Source organism: Falco cherrug, chromosome Z (assembly GCF_023634085.1).
Source record: "Falco cherrug isolate bFalChe1 chromosome Z, bFalChe1.pri, whole genome shotgun sequence".
In the NCBI taxonomy this organism is placed as follows: domain Eukaryota; kingdom Metazoa; phylum Chordata; class Aves; order Falconiformes; family Falconidae; genus Falco; species Falco cherrug.
In genome coordinates, this window is record NC_073720.1 from 48070856 (window position 1) to 48090218 (window position 19363).

A 19363-nucleotide genomic window follows, 5' to 3' on the forward strand; every position below is an offset into this window, starting at 1 on the left:
AGGAACTGTTCATTTACAGTATCCACTGCAATCTGTTGTATTTCAAAGCTGCTGTTGATCCATCTTTTGTGCCCCAAATTGTTATGATGTGTTCTTTTCCTTTCTGAAAGTAAACTGAGCTCAGCAGAGCTATACTAAGACTGAAGTTTGCCCTTATGTTTTCTGAGGATAGTGAAATGAACAGAGAAAGTGCCAAAGAACTTCAACTTAACAGAGCTGAACTGAGAGAATTAACCCACAAAGCAGGCTGGAAATGGCCTTACCTGTAGTACATGACTGACAGATTCCATGATGGAGGAAAAGGCAGACTCATTCAAGTAATCTAGGTTTAAAAGCTTTCAGACCTCTAAGGTAAGAGGTGAGCAATGTTCCTGTTTTATAATTCTCTCATTCCTTCCTGGGTGACAAATACTTTTAAAGCACATTTAATATGCCTTTGGATGGACTGCTTATAAAAACAGGAGAAAATGCAACAAGCAGGAGTCCGTGTTTGATCTAAATGAACCAAATGTGTAGGTGTATCTGAAAGCTTTGCAAAACTAGGAAGATCTGGGCTTTTCCTGAAAGCCTGTCTTCAAGCTGCATCAGTGTAGCGAATATACCTGAAGGCAGTATTTAGTACAGTCTCCTCAATGCGTACTTAAAGGCAAGAAGAAAAAAGTAAATGCATGCATTGCTATAAATATAACTGCAACATAGTCTGTTACTGTAAAAAGTACAGAAAAAAAGCCAGTCAAGACAAAAATTCACACAACACCCATATGACTATACTACATTACTCTGAAAAACAGAGCCCTGCTTATCAGTTATTATATGAATGCTTACAGCCCTTTGATACTTTTTGTTTCAGTCAAAGAGAAGGATCTATGACTGCTTGTCAGTCGTTTTCCTCAAAAAGAGTTTGATGGCAACAATCGTTTTATGAAACAAGAAACAGAAGCTATTGTGGCTATATTTTTCTTTCAATGAGCAACGCAATAAATTTTGTCACATAGTCCTCATAAAGCAATATCTACGTGGGGGAAAGCTTTAAAGAAATGCTTACCGGATCACCTCCAGACGCAAAGGAAATAGACTGCATATGGTGATTTGCTATGATCTGTATGGGTCAGAAAGGATAAATGTGAGTCAGTCAGTTTTCTTACAATTTACCCCTTTGATTTTTTTATATTTTTTTTTTTTTTGCATAGGGGTGAAAATCCAAAACCAAGATCAAAATTACCTCTGCATTTCACCTACAAGGAGTGCAAAGAGTGGCATGATAATATAAAAAAACTTAAGGATGAATGTATCTGTGCTGGTGTTCTTTAAAACAGCAGCGTGGCAAAATTGCTAAATGTGCTCAGAATTCCAGTAAATCATATAGATCTGTCACATAGTATCTTTGGAGAAATTTTAATCTGCTAAAGCTCACTTTCTTTATTGCAAATAGTGATGAATGGAGCAAAGGGTCCTATTCATCAAAATAGTTTTCTGCTGATGCCACTCCAGTGAAATCAATGAAATCATGCCAATTTGCTCACCAGCTAAGGATCCTAACACTGCTTCCAATACCTACTGTGTCATTTTATGTTTCAAACACCAACTTCTTTGCAATACGAAAACAATTTTGAATCTAGCTGCAATGTAGCATTATGGACAAACTCTCAGGCATACTCCAGGGCATCTGAAATTCAATTTGCTTATGTACAATTTGAACTAATATGATATTTCTTTAGGAAGAGACAAATTATCATGAAACTAATACAAGGAGAACTGCTCTGCTCCTTTGCTATTCTGAGGTTTAACTTCTGAAATCTTTTAATAATGAAATCATGAAACAACCAAGAAAGAAAAGGTCATTTGAAAGAAAATTTCACTTGATCATTTGAGTCACAGAAACCATGCCAAGGAATTTGTCTGGTATAGGACAGGCCCCTTATTTAGTGCCTCAGAGCATGTGATAATAGTAATTTGGATCTTAATGGACCACTTTGAAGAGACTACCACATACTTTAGAAAAACGTTTTGGAAAAAAATGAGGATAAAAAGACATTCTCTGGGCTGTTTTCCCCATCTTGCATCTTAAAGACCTGAACTAGCAACTCTCTTCCTTGGAAAGAAAAAAGCCTGACATGAGTTTATCTAGATCTAGCTGCTTTGCTAACTCAGAGAGAGCTGACTACTATTCGTAGTGCTTCTTTCATATCAAGAGTTCTTCATTTTCGGTACTCCCGCTTGTCCCACAGCAGCCTCTGAAGATGTGATTAATTTTTAGCGTTCAGTGGTAAACCATCATTCTCTTACTTATCAGTGAGGATTTCTTTCTCTTTTCCCCTAAAGAAGTGATCCTAACAATAGAGATGTACTAGTGAAGATTTGTTGCACATTTAATGTTTGTCACTATCTTGAATTGTGCAAATAATGCAATCTTTCAGATCAGCATCATAAAACACAAAAATTACTTCAGATTGCCTGAAAACTTACTTTTCCAAATTCTAAGAAAACAGAAAAGTGCTTGAAACCATCAGCTGATGTCAGACTTTTTTTTTTTTTTTTAAACTTCCACAGCTAAACAGTTTATTTATTTGAGGTTGGGGTATTCCCCCCACCCTCAACACCAATGTACAGCAAGGCAAGGCACAGCAAATTACCAACGCTTTGCATTGCTTAATATGAAATGATTCACAAGTATTGGCACGTAGTTTAGAAACATTTCAGTCTACCCAAATCTGCATTATAAACGACAAAAGAAAATCATCTTCCACTCATCCCTGCTTAACATGTTCTTGTGGCTTAAGCCCAGCCAGTAATTAATCCCCATACAGCCGCTCACTCCCTCCCTCTTCACCCAGGGGTTGGGGAGGAGAATCGGAAAGGAACGTAAAACTTGAGTGTTGAGATAAGAACAGTTTAATAACTGAGATAAAAGAAAAACAAAAGAACAACACTAGTAATAGTAACAGTTATAATAAAAAGCAAGGAGAAGGAGGGAGAAATGAAATCCAAAGGGAAGGGAGAAAAGAAAACAAGTGATGCACAATGCAACTGCTCACCACCAGTGCCCAGCCAGTCCCCAGGCAACGATCAACAGCCCTGGAACAACCCCCCCACCCAGTTCATATACTGACATGATGTTCCATGGTATGGAATATCCCTTTGGTTAGTTCAGGTTAGCTGTACTGGCTGAGCCCCCTCCCAGCTTCCCATGCCCCTCCAGCCCTCCTGCTGCCAGGTCGAGAAAAACTCAGAAGTCTTTGACCTAGTACAAACACCCCCCAGCAATAACACAAAAACATCCACATGCCATCAACATTGTTCTCACACCACAGCCAAAACACAGCACTGCACCAGCTACTAAGAAGAAAATTAATTCTATCCCAGCCAAAACCAGGACATATGTTCACAAAACTGTTGTGCAGGGGATACATGCACTTGCTTTACTCCTATCCCAAGGGCTAACAACATTGTCCTATCTTTTCTTCCCTTCCAGCTACTCTGGGAAAAATAGGCTATTACAGAAGTTCATAGCCATCTTCCTGGGTGGGGCCTCAAAGGACAAATCTGCTGGGCAATGCTTATTTTCAAATCAAATACTTGGCACAAACAAGAAACCCTTAAGGGAGAACACAGCCAGACTGGGATCTCTGAGAAACCAGATGTTTCCCAGTCCAGCAGCACCCCGACCAAGTCTATCTCAAAAATAATTATGTGAGAGAAAGATAAGCAGTTTTTTCAAATCATAGAAAAGGCAAAACATCTGCGGAATGATTCCTCCCTGAGATAAATCAGTTTAACTCCATCTCTACCCTGACTTCAGCTGAAGACAAGGCGACTTTCAAGGTCTGGCACTTTTTTAGTAGATCTAATTAACACCAAGTTCCTGTGCTTCTGACTGGTGTCCACTATCCCTATGAAAAGCACTGCTGTGTATATTCCACAATAAGGCTCCAAACCACTGCAACTAGCCATAATGCTGCTTCCACAGTTTCAGTGCTCCCTGTAGAAGATTATGGTTTTTTTCTTAATAAGGATAAAAACTAAGATAAATCAATGAAAACTTAAAATAAACAACATTTTTTTAATAGACAAAGTGTGTATTCTTTCTTATTTTTTAATCCTGAGGCTCCAAGGACAGCAGGAATTTCTTTTTATTTTCTCTCTGGCTGTATCTAGGCAGAAAGTTGTGTGCCCTAACGCAGTATGTGGCTCACAGCAAATAGAACAGCAGTGACTACGCATGCCTGTCCGCTTTCTCTTTATATATACCCTGAGCAAGGATTTTTCTCATCTCATACATCATTCACAATCCACTGCAGTGATTCCCCACAGTCTGTCTGTACCTTCAGCACAATGAAGAAGAAATAGGCTGCTTGAAACAGGCTGCCTTGTCTCTCTAAAAGATTAGAATTTCACTGCACTGCAGAATCCCTGCGGCTGTATTTTTACCAGCGTCTTAGGAATAGATTGCTCATTAAGGCTCTAAATTGGAAGAACGACAACAAAATTGGGAACATGCATTCAGTCCTTTAGCCACTTACTCCAAATGCATCCCTTTTAACATTCTGAAAGTTTGTAATTGTACCCAACAAGAACTCCCACGACCAGAAAATGCCATTTCATGTCGTGGGTCTTTTAAGAGCAAAACCTATCTACCAGAAACATAGCAAGAAGAAAATAATTCATCAAAGCGGTGTTGAATACTGGAACAAACTATGACTCCTACTATGCTTTATATGCTGTTTTCATTCATTTTATAGACATTATTGAGGAATAATAACTTTGAGCAACTGAGTATTTGGGCAGAAGCAAATAATGGTGCAGTAGGCTGTTCATCAAAAGCCTCACAAATTAATACGGCAGTTACACTCACCTGTTTTGTATCAGGAGTCATTAGGTTTAAGCTGGTGGTGGAGATATTCAGCATTATGCTCATTCCTGCAAACTGAAGATTGCTCTTTCCCAAGATGCTAGAAAGAACTTTGCTTGGTGGCTGTGAGGGGGATGAAAAAGCACATTTTTGTTCTCTGTTTATTTGGGATGACCTTCATTGTATGCAGGGTTAATTGCATCTTAAAGGTTTCTAATGTTGCTGACTTTCCAAAGAACACTTCATCGCAACAGCTGTTTTCCTCTGGAAATAATTTTTCATTTATACTACTACTGCTACTGCTAATAATAGTAATAATAGTGATAATAGCTAGGCAGGTATTCATACACTCTTGACCTAACAAAACAGGGGTTTTGTGAGATAGCGAAGTCTCATCTTCACCAAGGGACCAAGTAAGCAGACTTAAGATGAATGCTTTAAGTCAGTATCTTAAAATGGCATGTTCTTATTCTATAAACCCCATTTCAGCTCCTGAAAATAAAGCTGTAGTTGGCATCTACTGACTGCTCTACCCCCTTTCCACATGGAAAGTGGGACTCCAGTGATACTGAAGGAATGCTCACAAAAAGAGATACGGTGTCATTGTTGTTATCTTGTAGACTTCTTAACGGTAAGAAAACCCCCAGACATAGGCTAAAACTTCTGTATGCTGGGGTACAACACACAGCTAAAGATTACTCCTAACTCAGAGCATAAGTACAAAGTGTTGGAATGTAATAACGGGGATGTAATAATATGATAACTTTTTTAGGCCTTTCATTCACTAGATCTCTGGAGGTTTTGTAGCAATAAAAGTTATGCTGCTAAAGCAAAATCTGAGCAAAACCTCTCACCTTTAACAGCTATGAGGAAACATACAGCTGCATGACAGCAGCCTCATTCAGATAACCTGTAAAAAATCATATTCCCCAGCCAGAACAGACCAAGTGCTTCCACTTTTTGTGCTTGCATTGGTGGATATTTATGCTGGTCTTTAGGATAGAAAGCAAAGCTGTGAACAGAGGCCATGTTCTTCTGCCACTGTATTTGCATTTGCCTCAAGCTGCCTGCAAGCTTGGGAAGTTTTCTCCCTAGTAGGATGCACACACTTGTGTTTCTTTACTCCTTAAAACTATCATATATTAAGTTTTAGCTTCTTATCCTTCTGTTTAATTGATTAAAAATACACTACCTACATACTGCTCATATGTAATATTTGTGCTGCACCATTTTCACTTTGTCATGTTATAGAGCTAGTACTTCATTAACTTCTCTTTAAAATAAGCCCTTTTGAATATTTGTTTCTCTTCTTTCCTTAAACCTTCATGAATCCTAGCTCATGCCTAGAAATCACCTGCCCACAGTGTGGGTAAAGGTGAAAATTTGGCCTCAAGAAGTACATGTCACCTAAGCAAAACTCGTAAGCCACCGGTGGCAAAAATATGCTGCAAGTGCAGACTGGCAAAATATATCTGTCTTTTACACTTATCTGAATTATTGTTGCTGGGCAAATTTTCTTCTCAGTCAGTACACTTACTTTAAAACTTCTATTCCTTTTCAATAACTGATAAGCAACATTGCTTCTAAAATCAGTAACACAGCAAGTTATCTCACTAGGCACTTGGGACTCTGTTTATCCTACTTTTCCATGATACTTCTGTCATTTTGCTTTCCAAGGAAAAAGTTGTTTTCCTTTTTACTTTCAGGTTTAAAAAAAAAAAAAAAAAAAAAAAAGACAGAGAACATAGAAATGCCAATGAGATAAATGTGGTAGTGGTGGTGGCGGTGGTGAAACCACAACCTTAGTTTCTCAGACAATTTCGAATTACACTGTGACATATGTTGTCACATACACCTTATTTTACCAGGGGAAGATTCTCCACTGCAGACAAGTTGCATTTCATCCCATCCCTTTCTGCTGCAATTCTGTCTAGATGGTGGAGCAGCTGGAAAAGCAGGCAGACCTTTTCCTTCACCTGCCCATTCTCCTCCTGGACCCAACAACACACACAAAGGCTGCAATTAATTGCTTTCTATGCTCCTTCCCTTAGAGTCAGCATTAAATCCTGGCTTTGCCAGCAGACCCCTGGTAGAGTAGGCAGTGCAGGAGCTAGGCTGAGGATTACCCCACTTGTTGCCTGCAGATCCTAACTCCTACCACACAAATAAGAATAAAAGCATGGTAATAACTGTGTCAGGCTGTTGCCTAAACTGCCGAACTCTGATTTAACGTAACAAGTATGTGCACAGAGTTTAGGTCAAGCTGACCCACCCTCTCAAGTCGTTAAATGACTCACCCTCCCAAGTACCCACCATCTCAAGTCGTCAAACTGATGAATGAAAGGACTTCTAACCAAAGGAGTCAATCTTGGGAAACAAAGAACAGATAATGATAAGACACCATTATGTTATGTAAATTATGCAGAAAGAAGCCTCCAACTGAGAAACTTCTGGCCACAAGAGGAGACAAGCTGATAAGGTGTTTCAAATGACAGAAAATTGGTTGACAGTAGGAGAAAGGAAATCGTGGTCATGGGAGATCATGACCTCCAACTCAACAGATATCCCTACCCCGCTGAGAGAGGGCAGAGCCCGCTCGGGGAGCACGGCTAGTTGGCAAAACCCTTCAGCAGCGCTACCTGAGGCTGCCACTGATTTGCGTCAGAAGTGAGGAACTTGTAACCAGTCCTGTGCGTGAATGAAAACGAATGTGTGATGTACTGTGAATGTGCAAGTTCTCTGCTGTATGTGATGTGTACCCTGGAGTAACTTGGTGTGCGTGTTAGGAGGAAACATCCCCCGTGCACCCAGCGCTGCAATAAACCAGTGTTGGCTTTCTAAACTGCCACTGGGCTTGGAGAGCTTTCCTGGGTACAATTTTTGGTAACAAGGCTAATGCCCATTGGACCTGCCATCAGTGCTGGCCACTGAGGATCAGCCACAGGTGCTTATGGAAAGAGCATAGGGAACAGAGGATCACCTGGTATGTTCTCTCAATTTCCAGAGATCAGTGATTTCCAAACTCATTAATTGTCACTAGTAGAGCTATGGTCCAAGAACAGATCTAATAATTTTCAAAACTATGTATATTTTTGGCCTCTGCAATAGCTTCCAGCACCTATTTCAACAATTTAGTCATGCATTTTATGAAAAGGCATCCCTTTTTGTTTAAGTTTTCCACTTGCAATCTACAAAGGAAAGACAAGAAAAAGGAGGGGGTTTCTACAGTAGGAGCATAAAGGCAAGCCACAATCTTTTTCCTAGATGTACTCGTACTCGTAGATGCCTGTAAAAGCAGATACTGATGAAAAGGGCAAGAGGCAACATACAGTGGGTGAAAACAGCCAATACTTTAAATTACTAATGACCTGCAATTCTCAAAGCTACTTTAAAGTCACCTGCCTGCTGTGTCTGGCCTCCTCTGTGTTGTAACTAAGAAAACACAGCCAACTGCACTACAATAAAAGAAAATACCTTTCGTTTCTTGGAGGTTCCTTTGGCACCAGGCACAGCTTCACAAACACGACTGATTGCTTCCCTGAAGAGACAAAAAAAAGGCTTTATGGCAACCAGATGTGTGGTTTTCTTCATTTTACTTGAAATACACTGGGAGAGAAGAGCTTCAGACCATATTTCTGTTCACAAGTGAGGATAGGTAGTGGGTCAGTTAGCTCTTCTCAGGGCTAAAAACAGGTGTCATTCAAATTTAGATTATTTCAGTGTGAAGCAGAAGACAGTAAATATTCCATGTAGTGTAGGAAGAGTACCTTCAGAACTACAAAGGATAAAATGTTCTGTCACACTATTAAAAAAAACTTTTCTCATCATAAATTAAAATATTTGTCTTTGCACCTTATTAAGCCATGAGGAATCTGATCATAAAACATATCTTTAATCAAATTGCTTTACACCTTTTTTTTCAAACCTTTCTTGTAATGTAAAAAACCTATCATCTTTCTTACTACTATAATATGCACTTTTCCAGTCAAAGCAAAACCACCTGGCTTTAGATAAAATCAGAATCCTAAAATATTCCTGGTAATATGCATGTTGTATACAAAACATGCAATGTACAAAATTTTAATTTGTTCAATACAATCTGAATAATTTCTTTGTGGCTCTACTTTTATATTGTAAGCAAAATTAATGCCATTAACATTTTGCTTTATCTTTCTAATATTATTTCATTCTTCCAATCACAGTCAGGTTGAATGAGAGAAATGCATGTTGAAAATTGATTTGACTTCTTATTGTCTCATAGGACAGTAACTGTATACTGCAAAAACTCTTGAAATCATCTACTGCTACAAACAAGTCTTAAAGATCTTTTCAGTATTTAACAACTTATCTGAATAGCCAATCTGGTCTGTATTCAGAATTTTCTCCCATGCACACAGGGACCTTCCTGAGACCATTAGCTACAAAGCTGTAGCAGATCTGTCCCATTGATACTGTAGGACAGAAGGGCAGAAGGGTTGCACAGGGACAAGTAAAGGTGATTCCAAGCCTTGTTTAGCTGTTTTAAATACAGATTGAGATTAACAGCACATTATAATTAGACATAAACCCATGCAAATAAGATGTATTTTACGGGGGAAAGAATACAGAATGGGAGAAAATGAACTACAAGCTAAAGAGCAGTCAAAATAATCTAAACCTTGAAACATCACATTGATAAAAACAAGGATTATTTTAATTTTGTGCCATGTGCAGGATGGTATTTCAACTATGCATTAGGTGAATGCACAGGTTCAACAAGTAAGTCAGGAGAGAAATGTCATATAGATATCAGCATACAACATATATTGGCTCAACGAATGCCACAGATTTATCCAGTGGCAATCAGTAATCACTATATAGTTATGCCTTGTCTGCTTTTACCTAGGGCACACTCCAAAGTTCAAATCACCTGAAAGAATCATATGAACTTATTATTTTTTGGGGTGGAACAGGCTATGCAGCAGGTTTAAAGTCCTGTCATTCTGAAGATTTTTTTTATTTATAGCAGTTTTTCTAATACATATATATATATATATATATATAAATAAAATAGCAAGCCGTAATCAGAAAAGCTTTCAGACACACAATCTTTTCTTCAGGTCTAGAGGAGAGCTTGTTTGTTCCACAGCTTGTCTTTTTCCTTTTTTCCCCTCAAACTACATCTGCTCAACTAATAAAAATGCCTCTCACTGCAAGCCCTGGCCTGCATATGCCCTCAGACCATCACAGCTACAACAGCACTCCATTTCACAGTTCAGCATTTTTATTTCACTCCTGTATTTACCACAATGCTTCTTTAACTAGAAACAAGTATTTTAGTTAAAGTAGCTACTCACTTGTCTTACAGAACAAGTAAAAATTGTTTGGTTTAAAAGAGCAGCCCTGATGCATCCCAGAAATACAGCACCTCAAGCACCACACACAGTGATTGTTGTGATACCATGACATAGGTTACTTTTTCATGAAAATGTAATGGGAAAAAGAAATATTATTCTTCTCCACCAAAAACACTTTACTTTGACTCAGGAAAAGCAAACAGACATTATGCTATAGAGAGCCATCCCCTCAGCCTTGCTACTGAGGTAGTACTTGCGGTTTCCCATCATTTTTTTGCACTGAACCAAATCCTTTGGAGGCAATGGAGTGGGAATTCCAGGCCTGTGGCAGTCCCAGCCCACTGGTATCTTTCAGACCCATGCCTCTTGCTTCCCCAGGTGTGTCTGAACTTCTCCAGCATTTTGGCTGCAAGTTGCTGGCACACAGGTGTCACCAGCACTTTATCCTCTTTGCCTCCTCCAGCTGTCTGATTAGTGCACCAAGACCCCTCACAGGTTTTGCTCTCACAAAAAGGATTTGTGTTTCAGAGATACAAACTGTACTTGAGGGATAAATCTGCCTGTAACTTCCTTTCTCTTCCTGTTTGCCTCCACTGTCTTCTCTCTCTAGCAGCAACATGGAGCAGGTAGGAAAAAACCGGAATTTTCAGGCCACAAGATCTGACATAAAACATTTACAAGCTTCCTATTTTTCTGGTGCAGGGCTGGGATTTGTAGCGGGTTTGCTGCTACCTCTCCTGCCTGCCAGCTCCTGATAAATGGAAAGTGTGTTACTCAGCAGACCCGTCTGACTCAAGGACCTTGCTGATGAAAACCGCCACTTTGAGCACAGGAGGGGAAGCACAGGGGCAGGAAGGGCTGATGCCCAGGGCTGGGGCTGGCAAGGCAGCGGCGGTTACTGTTCGTACACCCTGCCAGGGCAAGCGCTGAGCGGCTGGAAGGGTAGAATAGACATCCTCTCAGTCAGGGACAAACCACTATAGGTTTTCCAACTGCCTGTCTTCCTTTTAGTAAACTACCTTGGTTTTACCAAACTCTGTGATCCCAATGTCTGCAGGAAGACTGGAAGTGGGGGGGAAGGACCTGAGGAAGGTGACAGCTTGGTGAGACACAGGTCAGATGAGTCAGGACGTCCGACCTTGACTTTGACAATTCTTTTACCTTCTGGTTTTGACACGCTGCAAACACTGAATGTATTCAAGCAGCTGTGGGGTTTAAGTTAACAATGCTTTTGATGAAAATGTCGGGAACTTCAGAAAATATATTCATATAGCAATTCTGCCTAGGCAAGGTTGGAGCAGCCTGGCAGCAACTCTTTGTGTACCAGCAACAAAAGGCACAGCACTCTCCCCATCTGGGAGTTAAGGAGTCTTAAAGAAGTCTGATGAAAACAAGAAAAAGGACAGCTGAATACCCCCCACCACACTGATACACTTTTTCTAGAAGGTTCCTGGATCTCTCTGTTCAGAATATTCTAGATAATTTTGGGAGGCAGTGTCTTTACACAGACAACCTGGTGATGTGGAAAAGACATCCTAAAGACTTCTTTCTAGCTTGCACTGCCAGGCAGCACAGGGCAGGTAAAAGCTTTTTTTGCAGTAAATCAAATTTGCAGATGCCTCTAGAGCACAAACACCCGAGCCACAAATCAAGCCCAGAAATAAGATACTGCTGCCAGGTTAAGAGTGCTGTTACCTGGCTGGTGTGTGCAAATGCTTGTCTAAGGAAGGCAACAGCAGAAGTTCCGGACATACTTGCATGGCTAAACGGTTGCACAGAATTTGGAAAAGCTGGATGTGACTATATTTGCTTCCTTGTCGAATAACTTTCTTATTGGAATAGACACATATTACACCTTTCTAAGCCACATGCTGTTTCATTAGCTAGGCTCAGATAAATACCAGTGTAGAGTTATCTTCATCCCTTGTAAAATTAGTTACTGCACTGTCTGCAGTAGGGACCACATGCTGAGTTCCAAATCTGTCCAAGAGTATTTTCTGCTTTGCAGATGGTCATACTGTGGAGTCATTTTGTTGGCACAAAACATGTTATGTATTTTGAATATGATTTCAGCATGCAAATGTATCCCATGAAAAATTACCAATACACATTTTCTGAGGCTGACCTGCTGTAAAATTACTTCTCTCAGGGACAGAAAAAAAGACATTTTACATTGCCATTTTTTCCATTAAAAAGGCTAATGCCCTGATATTTTTCATAGCTTTAGTCATATTTTACCCTGACTGTTATATAAAGTAGCCTACTCAGGAAGCTCTGATCTATTCCTTTATGAAACACCATCACATGAAAGTACCCTCCCCTTCTTGTGGTTTCAAAGGGGGTTTTGGCTATAATGCTAGGTTTTATGGTTGCTGCTTTTAATTGATATGATTTAATTGATTAAAAAGCAGAATTCTGGAACTCGTATTTCGGGGAAATGACAGGCACATACCAATTGCATAGATTTTCTCAACATATTTTAAAAAAAGTACAGCCATCTCTTCTGAGACAAGAAACTGATTAGTTTTTAGTCTGCAGTGTTTTGTATGACAAGACATAAAACCTACCAATATCCTCCTGCTAGTATCTTCTACCATCCTATAGTTACTAAGTTTATCTTTGCCACCTCAAAGTGTAGGGCTTCACAGGTTAAAAAAACAGACATCAAAAGACGGACTTTTTAAAGAAAAGTATGACAAGCCTAGAAGAATTGTACAGAAGGCTCCCAGGTATTTCTTAACAGTATTATAATCCTGTCATTTTTCATTTATAAATCATTACCATGTTGGTTGTACTAGTATTTCCTGAGGAGAAATAAAGTCTATACTAAATGAAAAAATAACTTGCTTCTGAAAAAGAAAAAAACAGAGACCAAAAATAATTTTTAGAAATCCATTTAATAACTGAAGTATTATTTGTTCATTTGCAAAACAGGCAAAATGAGTGTGTGCTGTCCAAAGCACAGGGGATATTCACAGGCTCTGAAGACTAAACCACTATATTACTTCTTACACAACTGTAAATGCCAACTGGCAAATTGACCATATTTGGAAGATGTAAGGATGGAGAAGTAGGTAAGGAAAACAGAACAGAAAGTATGGATAGGAAGGGTAGGCTAACTGTGTGGCATGGATGCACCTACTGCCACAAATTCAGAGTACCATGTAGGCAGCACCCCTGTGGGGAAGTCCCCAAGACAGTGCCACAGAGACCAAGTGGTGACATTTGTCACACCAGCCTGACCAAAGCGAAGCCTGTCCTGACCGCACAAGTGATGGAAAGCCTGGAAGAAAAGGTTTGCAGAATAAGGCAACATCAGCAGATGTGGCACGCAAGCTGTTGTCAATCGTAGAGTAAGGAGATGACGACTCCTCCTTTTCTTCCCTCAGCTCCTCATTTTGTTTCTTGAAACGAAGTTTTTTCACATGTAGAAAATCTACAAGTAGAAAATGAAAGGAAGCTGGCCGACTTCATTTTTGGTTTATTGAATAAACTTCATACAGTAAAAGGGTTGTCTTTGGCAACTGTTAGACATAAAGTACCACATGGTATTAGGGATGTATAGATAGTATGCAATCTATCCAATGGTTGCTATTCTTATGCTCCTGCATCTTCACTGTGAGACTTACATCAATCTGCTAACAGGAGTCAATGCACTTGAGAGGACTCCCTTGCTTTTACTGCCAAAGAAACTTTTTATCCATTGGTACGCTCAATGACAGCTCTGTTCTCACTATTTACAGATGATGTAACTTTTAAGGAATATTTGAGGGAATTTCAGTACAATCCGTACCTTCTTTTTCAACATGCAAGTAAGTTTCAAAAACTCTGTTTCATTCATCAGTAACAGGGAAGTCTACCTCGAATCTGATGACTTCTTCTAATACAGTAGTTCTGAACAATGCTCTTATTTTTAGAAATGGAGAGTGAAACTGTTTATCCAGTAGCACAAGTTATTTAGATACATCTCTTCACTCTGCATGCACACACAGTCAGATTTGTGTTTAGCAAAACTGGAGCAAACATATCCATCTTTATCTTACAGCGATGGGAAATGCATGCCACCAACAGGCGAAGCCAAAGAGGCATACAGCTGCTCCTCCACCGCTGAGAACACAGTCATACATATCTGCATTTAATCATTATTTAGACTCTGACAATCTTGGTCCAAAATTTGGGGTACTTTTCAAAGAGGAAACCTCTTAAAATACTGGTTGCATTTTTTATGAGCATGAAGTGATGGTATACAAAACCTTGGTTTTGCATGCACACCTACAAAAGCCTGCCTTTGCACAATCCTCCACCTGTCAAGAATAAGGTCAATGACACCAAAAAACTAAAGAAAAAGGTACTTGGAGGTTTAGATCTGTTAGGTAGCTCAATCCTTGAACATCTTTTGTGACCTTCAGGCTTTATTCCACTCAGCCTGGTCTCTAGCTGTTTATCCTAGTAGTAGTCAGGCAGATGCAGAGATAGAAATTAAAATTGTCTTTTGTTGCTAAATCAGGATCATAATAACCTCCAAACTGGGTCCAGCCTCAGGTCATTTACTATAGTATCTTCTCTCTCAAAGTGTAGTGCACCACGAGTATTTCAAAGCAAAGCATAGGAAACCTTACAAAAGTAAAATGCAAAAATTTAGTCTAATGAATATTTTTCTCTAACCCCCTCTTTGGCTCCAGGTCCAAAGCAGGATTTTGGAGATAGATATCTTACAAAATCTCTTTTTTATTAGAGGATTAAGTTCTAAGACTGACATTTTGAATAACCCCATAAGATATATGACATTTTATAAATATACAAGTCATATATTAGCAAAAAGGACCTGTCATACGAAAAACACTCAAATTCCTTATGCCTTCATTTCTCTGTGTAAACAAGCTGCTAGGTGCTATTAGCAAAAGAACTTGAGAGTGTGTCCATTTCCAAGGTGTTAGGTAGTGGTTAACTCTGTATTGCAAATTGCATTTAAAACATGTTAAGACCACTCTGCCTCAGTCCTTCTGCTCCTGCAGAACCATGTGGAGTCACCAGCTTTTTGAAAACCCAGGGTGCAGCTGTATGTGTACCTGTTTCTCTGACCATTTGGGTTCCCCATCCCCTGAGAAGCTCTCTGCATTCTCACAAAGGCAAGTGGAATGGGGCAGTTTAATTAATTACTCTCATTCAGGCTTTGCCTTACCATATATTAGTCAAATTAATCCAAACAGTAACTAACATTTCCCCCGCTAACAGTACATTGAAAGACTTCAACGTTAAGCATGCAAAATCCTATTTATTCTAACCCATTTCTAAAATGCTAAAACCCCATGCCAAAATAGCAAATATGTATTATTTTCTGACAGTATCGGACACTGTAGCTGTCATTGCCCCACTTAGAGGTGTGCTGTATGAATTATAAGGATGTCTCCATCCACTTTTGGGAATCCTGCTTCCTGGTGAACTGGGCAGTAGTCAGCACCCCGTGTTTCCCAGAGCTTTGGCCCTAAAGTAGTGTGCACAAGGAAACAGCTTTATCATTCACATCCCTTCCTGCACACAGATGTGTATCCAGATTTTGGTGCAGGTATGCGTGTTCTGCCATCCCCTAAGCACTACCCCACATCCAGAGTCCATGTAGCAGAAAGCAAGGGCAAACCACACTCGCCTTCCAAGCAAGAGAACACGTTAAGGAGGAGACTGAATACAGAATTCACTGTAGATAACACGTTACCTATCCACCTTCAAAAATCACAGGGGAAACATTCTTCCTTTTCAGTGTCTTCCACCCATTTTTCAGTGATGCTTGCTGACACTGAATTTCTGCAAAGAATACAGACACAGTTGAAAGAAACACTACATCAACAGACCTTCACTCATGCTGTTTAGCACGGGACTCAAACCCAGCTCTAATATCTGGGTTTCTGTCACCTCGCCTCCAAAAGCTTGGGATATTAGCATAAATGGATTTGTTTTTCATGATTAATAAAGTTCAGGTCTCAAATTCGGAGAGGATCCTCTTTCACAGTGTTCAGCCCAACAGAGTTCATGGAGAGGACTGAGATCAGAGTTTGGATTTGGGTCCACTGCTGATACCAAGTATTTCAGTCCTCTGGTCTACTTGCTGTTAACAATGCAATTTAATGTTTTATTCAGCTCAAGGAAGCATAACTTTCTGAAGCTGCATGCAGTAAACTGGTTTCATTCAATTAAATGCCGATGAACATGCAGCCTTATAGTCCAGACAGTGCATGCAACGCTACTCTAATTCAGTACATAGCTAGACTCATGCACACAACACAATAGTGAAGATTCATTACATCATAACAGATTTAACAAGAAACATACAAACATATTACATGAACTGCAAACACCGCACACGTTACAAAAGAATTTTACCTGATTTTTAATTTTTTTAATAAACAGCCTGAGGGCACAAAGGGCCTGGCCACACAGGCTTAAGAGTAGTTTCTTTCTGTGACGGTGATGGTAGCTTTCGGGTGAGTTTAGGACCACTTGACATCTGCAGTTAGTAGTTTCGCCTGCTAGTCCTCCTGTTTGTCCACTATGTTGAAAACGAAATGCTTCTGTTCATCTTGCTGCCCAAGAAAGTCATCTCCTTCACATGTGTTACAAGAATTATCTCTGGATAATTCATGATGCAACATGTGGATTCAGCTGGCTTTCATTTATCATTATGCATAACTGCTGACCCTTGACTCGCACATCCATTTATTTGCTCAAGAAATCACATATTACATTAATTACAGAACATAAATATAATACAACTGATTAATACTACTGTAGTTCTATTTCTCCTGTAGTGAAAGAATCTTGAGACTTCAACTGTGTAATGATGAAGGGGGAAACCTATTATAAATTGTACACAGCTGTTCATTTTTCCTCAAATCAGATCCAAAATTAGGACAACAATACCTCTTGCAGGCATCACCAAGGCTGCTAAGATCTGATGAACAGTATGGCAAGTGAAAGTGCTTGCTCACTGCTGCCACACGAAGATAAATGCATTGCTGTAAGTTTTAAAATTTTAATTTACAAAAAGTGAAAAAGCAAAATAAAAACATGTTATAGGCCAGGTACAACAGCGTTTAACTGCACAGGTTGATTTTTCACATGAATGTGACAAGGAAGGAAAGACTGTTGACCAAACTGTTTATACTGGGGCTTCAATCCGGTTCCTGGACTTGAAGTCACAGTTCATTTCTGAGACTGGTCCATGCATACACACTGATACACACTGATGTATAAACTTTCCTAATGTGTTACTTACAACAGCTGTGATTTTCAAAGCCATTCAGAATATCTGGACAACCTTTTCCCTTTAATTTGTTATTTAAAATGGGTGTGTAATTGACTAGATAACTGGAAATCTTAGCCCAATTTTTAAGTAATTTCTAAATGTTCACCCAGTAATTTAAGTGCTCTTTACAAGCACTAATTCATTTAATCACAGAGTTGTCTGTGACTGGGCCTAATGGTTTCTCCAAAATAATACCCAAAGCCTGCAGCAGGGCCAGAGACTACACACCTCAGCCTCTCATGACTGAGCCACAGAAGGTTTTTTTCTTCTAGGAATTTGTGCTGCTTATCTTACTTTCAGGTTTTGCTCCTCCTAGCTAGCTGAGAGATAAAGTGACATATGCAATAACCAGAAGACAGAAAAAAGGCAACTGTAGGATTCCTAATGTCTGCCATCCTATGTTAGAGCTCTGCAACATGGAGGAAAAGCAAGGGCAAGAAGAAAGCAGGCAGGGACAGGGATGTGGTGCACTGCTAGAAAGGGAGTAAGTGCTTTGTATGTGTCAAGCACCATGCATGCTTATTAAGAAGAGATGCATACAGACTTCCAAACTAAATAGGTAGCTTGGCTTATCTTTTGTAACTGTTTTTTAATCATACTCAGTAAATAATGCATAGTACCAGAAGTCATATTGGCCCAAGACAGATCACTTTCTTCTATGACTAGTTTTGCAAGGTCTTAGAAAGACTTCTTAAGAGGGAACTGGTGTCTGTACAGTACTGTATCAGTATATCAGCCTTATTAATTCAGTACATATCTTGAGGCCTATGCTATGTTCAATGCACATGAGCAAGTTAATCAGCAAATGTGAATTTTAATAATTCCTTAATAATATTTTCTTAATATAGAATAGGCTTGTATGCCAAATGCTACATGACAAAGCGTGTGGGTACTTAAGACATTGCATGGGGATTTCTAGAGCCAGATGAATTAATGAAATGCAGATGAAGATGCTAGACAGATTCAAAAGTCACCTAAAACTCCTACTTTCAAAAGAGTTTTAGATCAGGAACTACCTGATCAGAACAACGAGTCTTCATTGTTTTATGATAAACAGAAAATTGCAAATCCAAAAATAACAAGAAAAACAGGAAGATATGGCTTCCTGCTTGGAAAAAATATCCTGTGCTCTAGACATGGTCAGAGGAAGATAAGACAAGAAAATGCCCACCATGTAGTCCAATATGCTGTAACTTCAACAGAAGAAAATATAATTCCAAGTCCGTTTCACCATAAAAGCCAAGAATTATTTTTGTATTGAAAGAACTATAAGACAAAGACACTTTTTTTCTGCAGACCATATTGCTCTAGCTCAGCAAATCTGCTTAAGTGTTAATGGTAGAGCTGTGCCTTTAAGCTAGATAATAAGAAAAGCACAACGCTATTCCAACTAAGAGATATAGTGAAAAAGACTGTTCAGAAAAATAAAGCCAAATTCAGTTCACCTTCAGGTACAGAATTCAAAAACAATAACTATCAGAACTGTTTCATAAGCCAAGGTCATTTTACTTCCAAGTGGTAAACAAATATGCCACCTGCACTGGAACTGAAAGTCTGCTTAGACATGAAACCATTATAAAAGGTCACTGCTGCCAATACCACAGAAATGTATATGATGATTTTAAAAAAGTACAGTAGTAAAATTATCAAATGTCCACACAGTCTACATTGCCTGAAAACCAGAATTCTGTGATTAACCTGTTCTTGTGCTTTTACATCCCTCATTAATGCAGTATATTGACAAATTAATGATTAACATTTTGTGAGGACTTATGGGGTCCAATTCAAAGCTGCTGTATGCAAGTGTAACTCAGAGTCAATGCATATAGACTGTATGATCAGCATCCAAGCCTAAAAATAAGTAATTTTGCTCATTTA

General features: G+C 39.2%; 1 protein-coding gene across 2 annotated transcripts in view; it reads right to left on the reverse strand.

The window, feature by feature from the left end:
• The window catches only part of SHC3 (SHC adaptor protein 3), a 100841-nt gene that overhangs the window by 21423 nt on the left and 60055 nt on the right, over nucleotides 1-19363 (reverse strand). For both annotated transcript variants that reach the window (XM_055699725.1, XM_005435914.4), the window contains 3 exons: nucleotides 8324-8387; nucleotides 4853-4972; nucleotides 1046-1099 (listed from right to left, as the gene is read on the reverse strand). In XM_055699725.1, coding sequence (XP_055555700.1) covers nucleotides 1046-1099; nucleotides 4853-4972; nucleotides 8324-8387 — 238 coding nt within the window. The remainder of the gene's footprint in view (nucleotides 1-1045; nucleotides 1100-4852; nucleotides 4973-8323; nucleotides 8388-19363) is intronic.